Genomic DNA, 8,546 nt, shown 5'->3' with positions numbered 1-8,546 from the left:
CAGTTTTAATGGTTATTGCACTATATCGTTCTCTCTCCAATGGCCCTGACCAACCCCATCCAAACATATATCACTCTTCCGCTCCACAGGCAACCCATCTCTCGCATGTTTGGACAACCGATGAAGGACACAACACTTTGGTATTTCAGTTAAATTCAGATGATGGAGAACAAAGAGAATGTGTTTGCATGACAGCCCTTTGCGAACCATCCTAAGACAACTGCATGTAATAATTTCTTCTGAGTTACCTGGTTCATAAACAACATTGTACCTGAACTTGTGGTTATCCTTCCATGTCACCATGAATGTCTGACGCCCAATTCCCACGAGCGTCTCAAATATCTCCAGCTGACCCATCTTATGCAAATCATCCTGCGGGATGTAGAAATTAGCAGGTGTGAATACTTTGGCGGCATGCTCCTCATGGGCCTTATATTCAGTAACAGACGATGGTTCCTTCTGGAATGCCTCGCAGTCATAGTACGCCTCATTCTCACGCAGGCGAACTATACAGTTCTCATAATGCACCACCAAATCAACAATTGTCATACCGTAGTCCAGGTGAAGGTGAAGGCGGGAGTTGAGGCTTTCACTCCTCCGGTTACTTCACATACCAAGAAAAAAACATCGGAAAGATATGAAGCTGCCCAAAGTCTCCTCTTCCTGTACATCCTATCAAGCCACTCTTCAGTTCTATCCGTCTTCCACTTATCATAGAAAGCTATCCATCTCTGCTCAAAGTTTGCTTGAGAGGTGGCATAGTACAGGAGCGATCTGAACTCATTCTTAGTCACTTTATCAGTATCATTCTCATCCCTCCCGAATGCGGATTCTTCGTCCATGTCAACACGACTAACTCACAAAACTGCAAAACATTTGAAGTGTTGATTACAACAACAACAACAAACAACAACAAAGCCTTTAGTCCCAAGCAAGTCGGGGTAGGCTAGAGGTGAAACCCATAAGATCTCGCAACCAACTCATGGCTCTGGCACATGGATAGCAAGCTTCCATGCACCCCTGTCCATAGCTAGCTCTTCGGTGATACCCCAATCCTTCAGGTCTCTCTTAACGGACTCCTCCCATGTCAAATTCGGTCTACCCCGCCCTCTCTTGACATTCTCCGCACGCTTTAGCCATCCGCTATGCACTGGAGCTTCTGGAGGCCTGCGCTGGATATGCCCAAACCATCTCAGACGATGTTGGACAAGCTTCTCTTCAATTGGTGCTACCCCAACTCTATCTCGTATATCATCATTTCGGACGCGATCCTTCCTCGTGTGGCCACACATCCATCTCAACATACGCATCTCCGCCACACCTAACTGTTGAACATGTCGCCTTTTAGTCGGCCAACACTCAGCGCCATACAACATTGCGGGTCGAACCGCCGTCCTGTAGAACTTGCCTTTTAGCTTTTGTGGCACTCTCTTGTCACAGAGAATGCCAGAAGCTTGGCGCCACTTCATCCATCCGGCTTTGATTCGATGGTTCACATCTTCATCAATACCCCCATCCTCCTGCAGCATTGACCCCAAATACCGAAAGGTGTCCTTCCGAGGTACCACCTGGCCATCAAGGCTAACCTCCTCCTCCTCACACCTAGTAGTACTGAAACCGCACATCATGTACTCGGTTTTAGTTCTACTAAGCCTAAACCCTTTCGATTCCAAGGTTTGTCTCCATAACTCTAACTTCCTATTTACCCCCGTCCGACTATCGTCAACTAGCACCACATCATCCGCAAAGAGCATACACCATGGGATATCTCCTTGTATATCCCTTGTGACCTCATCCATCACCAATGCAAAAAGATAAGGGCTCAAAGCTGACCCCTGATGCAGTCCTATCTTAATCGGGAAGTCATCAGTGTCGACATCACTTGTTCGAACACTTGTCACAACATTATCGTACATGTCCTTGATGAGGGTAATGTACTTTGCTGGGACTTTGTGTTTCTCCAAGGCCCACCACATGACATTCCGCGGTATCTTATCATAGGCCTTCTCCAAGTCAATGAACACCATATGCAAGTCCTTCTTTTGCTCCCTATATCTCTCCATAAGTTGTCGTACCAAGAAAATGGCTTCCATGGTCGACCTCCCAGGCATGAAACCAAACTGATTTTTGGTCACGCTTGTCATTCTTCTTAAGCGGTGCTCAATGACTCTCTCCCATAGCTTCATTGTATGGCTCATCAGCTTAATTCCACGGTAATTAGTACAACTCTGAACATCCCCCTTGTTCTTGAAGATTGGTACTAATATACTCCGTCTCCATTCTTCTGGCATCTTGTTTGCCCGAAAAATGAGGTTGAAAAGCTTGGTTAGCCATACTATCGCTATGTCCCCGAGACCTTTCCACACCTCAATGGGGATACAATCAGGGCCCATCGCCTTGCCTCCTTTCATCCTTTTTAAAGCCTCCTTGACCTCAGACTCCTGGATTCGCCGCACAAAACGCATGCTGGTCTCATCAAAGGAGTCGTCCAGTTCAATGGTAGAACTCTCATTCTCCCCATTGAACAGCTTGTCGAAGTACTCCCGCCATCTATGCTTAATCTCCTCGTCCTTCACCAAGAGTTGGCCTGCTCCGTCCTTGATGCATTTGACTTGGCCAATATCCCTCGTCTTCCTCTCTCGGATCTTGGCCATCTTATAGATGTCCCTTTCGCCTTCCTTCGTGCCTAACCGTTGGTAGAGGTCCTCATATGCCCGACCCCTTGCTTCACCAACAGCTCGCTTTGCGGCCTTCTTCGCCATCTTGTACTTCTCTATGTTGTCTGCACTCCTATCCAGGTATAGGCGTCTGAAGCAATCTTTCTTCTCTTTAATCGCCTTCTGGACATCATCATTCCACCACCAGGTATCCTTATCTTCGCTTCTCCTTCCCCTGGACACTCCAAACTCCTCCGAGGCCACCTTACGAATGCAAGTCGCCATCTTCATCCACACATTGTCCGCATCCCCTCCTTCCTCCCAAGGGCCCTCCTTAATGACCCTCTCCTTGAACGCCTGAGCTACCTCCCCCTTGAGCTTCCACCACTTCGTTCTAGCGACTTTGGCACGCTTATCCCGCTGGACACGAATCCGAAAGCGGAAGTCAGCAACCACCAGCTTATGCTGGGGTACAACACTCTCTCCAGGTATCACCTTACAGTCTAGGCACGCACGCCTATCTTCTCTTCTCGAGAGGATGAAATCAATCTGGCTAGAGTGTTGGCCACTACTAAAAGTCACCAGATGTGATTCTCTCTTTCTAAAGAGGGTGTTAGCTACAATCATGTTGTAGGCTAGAGCAAAGCTTAAGACATCTTCTCCTTCTTGATTCCTGATGCCATAGCCAAAGCCCCCATGCGCCCCTTCAAAACCTGTGTTAGATGTACCCACGTGGCCATTGAGGTCTCCTCCTATGAAGAGCTTCTCACCAATCGGTACACTCCTAACCATGTCTTCCAGGCCTTCCCAGAACTCCCTCTTGGTGTTCTCATTGTGGCCTACTTGCGGGGCATACGCGCTGATAACATTGAGAACCAAGTCCTCAACTACCAGCTTGACCAGGATAATCCGGTCCCCACGTCTCTTGACGTCTACCACTCCATACTTGAGGCTCTTGTTGATCAAGATGCCTACGCCATTTCTGTTTGCAGCCGTCCCCGTGTACCACAGCTTGAAGCCGGTATCCTCCACCTCCTTCGCCTTCTGTCCTCTCCATTTGGTTTCTTGGACGCAAAGGATATCAACACCTCTCCTCACCGCTGCATCAACTAGCTCCCGAAGCTTCCCTGTCAGAGACCCTACGTTCCAGCTACCTAAGCGAATCCTCCTAGGCTCGGCTAGCTTCCTTACCCTTCGCACTCGTCGAGTCAAATGCGAAGACCCTTGCTCATTTTCCACTACATCCGGGCGCCGATGTAGCGCGCCACTAAGGATGCGACGACCCGATCCTCGCTCACTTGCCACCGTATCCGGATCAAGATACGGCGTGCCACCTGGGGGGTGACGGCCCGGCCCTTGCCCATTTTCCACCACACCTGGGTTCCGATGTGGCGCGTCGCTGAGAGGGTTACGCCCCAACGAAAATCTTTTGGGTTTCATCTCCATAAGCGTGGCTGAGTTTTTACGTTGGCTCGCCAAGCCTATCACAACCCTCCTCCTTTACCCGGGCTTGGGACCGGCTATGTTGAGACAACATAGGCGGAGTTGAAGTGTTGATTACAACAAGGACAAAAACTCATGTTGGTTTGCAAAAGAAGAGAAAGACGTGTAATCCATGAACCCAGCAGCTACCATGAATTTTTTTTTCTTAATGCAATGGTTCAAACAACACTTCATAGTGTTCTGTGAAACAACTAGTTGAGGTTGCCCAGCGGTGTGTGCACATTGTGTGATGTCGTCATGACAAAAAATTAGCGTTCTTGAAATTAAGCCTACCCTCTATTTACATCCTAGATTCGCCACTTAACTAGCCCTAACTTCTATCCATCATGCCCGCTAGGTTTAGATCACAAACCTTGCCCCGCGGTGTAGACGTCGCCGGCGTTCAACGACGGCAGCTGTCCCCGCCTTGAATCTAGCAGGCGACGACGTGCACGACGACCCACCGGCCGGATGTTTGGCAGTATCCGCGACGGGGGTTGGGAGAGTGGTGCGGAGGCGGCGTGGCACGTCGGGCCCTTCACGTCCGCGGCGGTGGACGATGACGGTGAGATGCAGCGACGCACGCCGTTGGGACAGCGACGGTGGCGTCGGACAGGGTCGGACGGCGGCGATCCACGGCGGCGGCAATCGTACACCTCGATCTACCGTGATCGCCGGGCGAGCAAATGGGGCGGGCGAGTAGACGGGGTGGGCGGGTAGATCGTGCTGGCATTTTTTTTGTGCATGCGCACGTCTACGTATGCCAGCCACAACTGTATAATACGAGGTGGGCATACCCTTCTTCCGTATGACCATTCTGCCCTTCTACGTTTTGTTGGGGGGGGGAGGGGGGGGTGTCTACCGAAGCAAGCCCCCTTTCTCCATACGGTCTAGGAGAAAGAGCATTCCGCCAACAAGTGATCGTCAGCTTCTTCTTGGTGTCCGCAGAGCACACATTCGGATTGCAAAGAATATGTTTTTTGGTCTTGTGAGATGTCAGATACCAGCCACACACAACAAGCTATGTAAAAATCTTAGTTCGAAGAAGCCTCCTTGGCCATTTAGATCAAATAAACATCCTCGCTATGGACCTACTCCTCTAATAATGTGCGGATCTTGCCATTAATACGCCGTCAGTCGTCCATCTCCAACACAACAAATTGTGTGCATCCGCATGAAGCATGACACGTGTGTGGTTTCCAAAGTTCACATAACTCATGTGGGGGTCTAGGATGAAGGATTTGGCTTGACACACCTGACCCATTTGTCACCAGCGATGAGGATTTGGCTTGACACACCTTGCCCATTTATCAGGAGTGAGGACTGGTGTCATGGATGGAGACTCGCCTGGTAGAGTGTGTGACCGACATTGGAAGGACAACGATGCAAGTCCGCTGACATTGGAAGGACAACGATGCAAGTCCACTCACATTGGAAAAATGTACAAGTACGTTGGGTAGAACTCCCAAACGAATTCCTGATGCATCCTATTCCTATAGATCGCATCTTGCTACTATTTTGACATCATGCATTTCTGTGCTACTTCTCCCTCAAATAATGACACTTTTGTTTCTCTTCACAACCATTTGAATGGATGGTTCTAGCTAGCAGTATATATATACATGATTCAGATAAGGGAGTAACTCGGACTTCAATGCTTTGCCTACTATGACTAGAGCGGCATGTGCAAAAGAGCTGAGCTGATAGCATTTATGCACAAGACTTCCATATTTTCGCTCATGAAGAGGAGATGACAATGCTAGTACTATGGGCATGTTCCCTTCTTCATTTCAGCAAATACGGCATGCATTTGTAGATTAACTTCATCAATCAAATTGTTCAGCTTGGTAGTGTTGCTCATAGTACATAACATAAATGAATGAAAATACATAACCAATATACAAGTCATCAACTCACTACTACCATCTTACATAGTTACATTCTCTAGGACAGGGAACCACATCGTGTAGTTCATCTCTCGTTCCATCAAAACTTGTACCAATGTGAGCCATCGGCGACATTCAGTAGGCGAAGCAGTTGAGGCCGCAACACCTCATCAGCACGCTCCTCAGCCACGTCCTACCCTTCTGCAATGAAACAAGATAATTAAGCATTGATAAAAAAAAACTATAAACATTAGCGGTATTAGAAAACTCATAAAGATATGGAGCAAATCTCAAGTAGTTAACTGAAAATTTATTCCATACTACCCACATCGATCCAAAATAAGTGTCATATGGTTTAACTTATTTTGGATCGGATGGAGTACTATTTACTGACAGAGAAACTTATGAGCGAAGGAGTATTTTCAGTTAATTTGTTGCAAAACTGAAGCCATACGCTCATCACTTCAGTTAAGGGCCGTAGTTTTTTATTCTTTTCAGCAAAAAAAATGTGTATGTAGGATTGGAGTTCTTCTGTTGTGAAAGTTACAATCTTGAAGTGCATATATAACGATCTATCATTTTATTGAAACAAAACAATTTCTTTCTTGTGTTGAAAACTTCCTGAAACATGCAATCCAACCATACACCACGCAGAAAATTAATTACATACTGGAATTGGCTTGGCACAGGGCATGTCCGATGGGACCTCATACAGGCCGTCGTCAACAGCCTTGACCCCCGCAAAGGAGAAGAGTTCCATTGCGTCGTGGGTCCCTGAGTCATCCACCCAGGTTTGCCTCGCCACCTTGTGCTGCTGCTTCCCCATGGCGACGACGCCACTGTCGTAACCATTGAATTCCTCGTTGAGTGATTTGTGTGCCGTGACAGGCTCGAAGTACTGGTTGACGACGGCCGCCGTCCAGCCACCGGCGTCACCATCACCGAGGTTGTTCCACTCTCCGAACGCTGGGAAGCGCCTCCTGCGACACGCCCTCGCTCTCTGCACACACGTAGATAAGCTGTCGTCAAGCTAGAGACCATGCAAAGCTAGCCAACACAGAAGATATGTACGCGACGTCGCCTTGGTGATGCGCACGCAGGAGAGCAATGTCCAGTGTGGTGTGCTTGGTAAGGAATGCAATGTGGGGCCCGCACACTACTAATATGCATGCACTGGTGTGCACTAGTCAGCCAGAGGACAGCTGACTGTTGACCGAGCGTGGACATGGTTGACTAGAGAACGTGTCGTGTGCTGCAAGCCTACCAGCCATTTTAGCTTCCAGAGCAAGGATCATATCGACTGGATTCTACACTGGGTTGACCCTGCTCAGACTTGGTGTTGACCCTGCTCAGACTTGGTTGGCTTCCAAATCAAGGATCCACTGGATTCAAGATTTGCCGGTCATGGCCGTGGATGCAAATGTATTTGGAGTCGTCAAACACGTGACTGCTCGAATGGAATTTGGAGTCGTCTAACACAATTTGGAGACTTACATCTGAACTCTACTACTCCAGGTAAGTACAGTACCGTAGCATGTGGATCGAGTGTGTACGTACCTTGCAGGGTTTGTGAACGGGGAACGGGGTGTGCATCGCCGACTCGAAGCGCTGGGTCAGCACGGACCAGTCGTCGCCGCCGCCGTAGTTCCATTCCCCAAACGCCGGTATCCCCCGGTACCCCCTCGCATCCTGCGAAAACCACATACATCAGCCATGGCAAGTCAAACGAACGACGTACTGCAAGCAACATCATGGGCAAGAAGCCATGCATACCTCCATTGGCTTGGTGCCGCCGGTGACTTGCTCGGCTTGGCGGAGGTGCACACACAGGAAACGGCTCGATAGAGCAAAGAGCAGAGGTGCCTATTGACTGCAGAGGCGGCGGCTCGGTGTTTGTGGGGAAGAGTGCTTGGTGTGCCGAGGAAGGAAGGCAACCGACTATGATAGAGGAAACTTGGGGCGGAGGGCAAGGCAAGGGCGCCCTAGCTGGCTCTGAACGTACCACTACATGTTCTGGTCGGGCTGATCTCTGCCCATGTGCATTTTTTTTCGTTTGAACATTTCAGAGTCATGGCAAGAACATAAACTGATGCTGTTGCGCTCGGGGTGCACCTTGCGCCGGTGTGCAACTGATGGAAATTTTTAAGGAAAATGGTTGAATGAGTGTTGATGTCGTGCCCACGGTGAGAAAATAGAAAGTAAAAGTAACAAAACTAAGAAAACCAAGTGCGTGTGGGTTGGTGCACCTGTAGTTACGTACGGGGTGCAACGCATGCAATTTACGCGAAGGAGCGAGCATGCAACTATAGTTACACAATGGGCGACCGGCGTGTTGCACGCGGACGACAAGTGTGTACTATAATTATGCAAGAAAAGAATAGAATGAAAAGAAAAGAAAAGGTCATAAAATGTGTCCGAAGAACAACGAAAACAAGCAAATTATTGCACATGGGAAGATGATCATGCAATTGTCGTTTCCCGCGTGCCAAAAATAAAAATAAATACATCTAGAAACGTTTTT

The 8,546-nt window shown here is 48.6% G+C and overlaps 1 protein-coding gene and 1 pseudogene across 1 annotated transcript; both read right to left on the bottom strand.

Moving 5' to 3' along the window:
• Window positions 1-1,841: 1,841 nt before the first annotated feature.
• LOC123161333 (uncharacterized) lies at window positions 1,842-4,049 on the bottom strand (annotated as a pseudogene).
• A 1,906-nt stretch (window positions 4,050-5,955) lies between these two features.
• On the bottom strand, window positions 5,956-7,858 carry LOC123161896 (uncharacterized). Its single transcript, XM_044579709.1, has 4 exons — window positions 7,799-7,858; window positions 7,583-7,714; window positions 6,696-7,025; window positions 5,956-6,226 (listed from the first exon to the last, which is right to left on the bottom strand). Exons 1-4 carry the CDS (start codon window positions 7,802-7,804, stop codon window positions 6,161-6,163), a joined length of 534 nt encoding a protein of 177 aa, XP_044435644.1. The 5' UTR covers window positions 7,805-7,858; the 3' UTR covers window positions 5,956-6,160.
• Between the last annotated feature and the right edge of the window lie 688 nt (window positions 7,859-8,546).

The sequence above is a fragment of the Triticum aestivum genome, chromosome 7B (assembly GCF_018294505.1).
Source record: "Triticum aestivum cultivar Chinese Spring chromosome 7B, IWGSC CS RefSeq v2.1, whole genome shotgun sequence".
Taxonomy (NCBI): Eukaryota; Viridiplantae; Streptophyta; class Magnoliopsida; order Poales; family Poaceae; genus Triticum; species Triticum aestivum.
This window is presented reverse-complemented; position numbering and strand designations above follow the sequence as displayed.

Excerpts from the sequence above, each read along its gene's own strand:
- LOC123161896 (XM_044579709.1), bottom strand. Across the intron at positions 7,026-7,582 it reads CCGTTCACAAACCCTGCAAG|AGAGCGAGGGCGTGTCGCAG; the intron begins GTACGTACACAC and ends ACGTGTGTGCAG. Across the intron at positions 6,227-6,695 it reads CCTGTGCCAAGCCAATTCCA|AAGGGTAGGACGTGGCTGAG; the intron begins GTATGTAATTAA and ends GTTTCATTGCAG.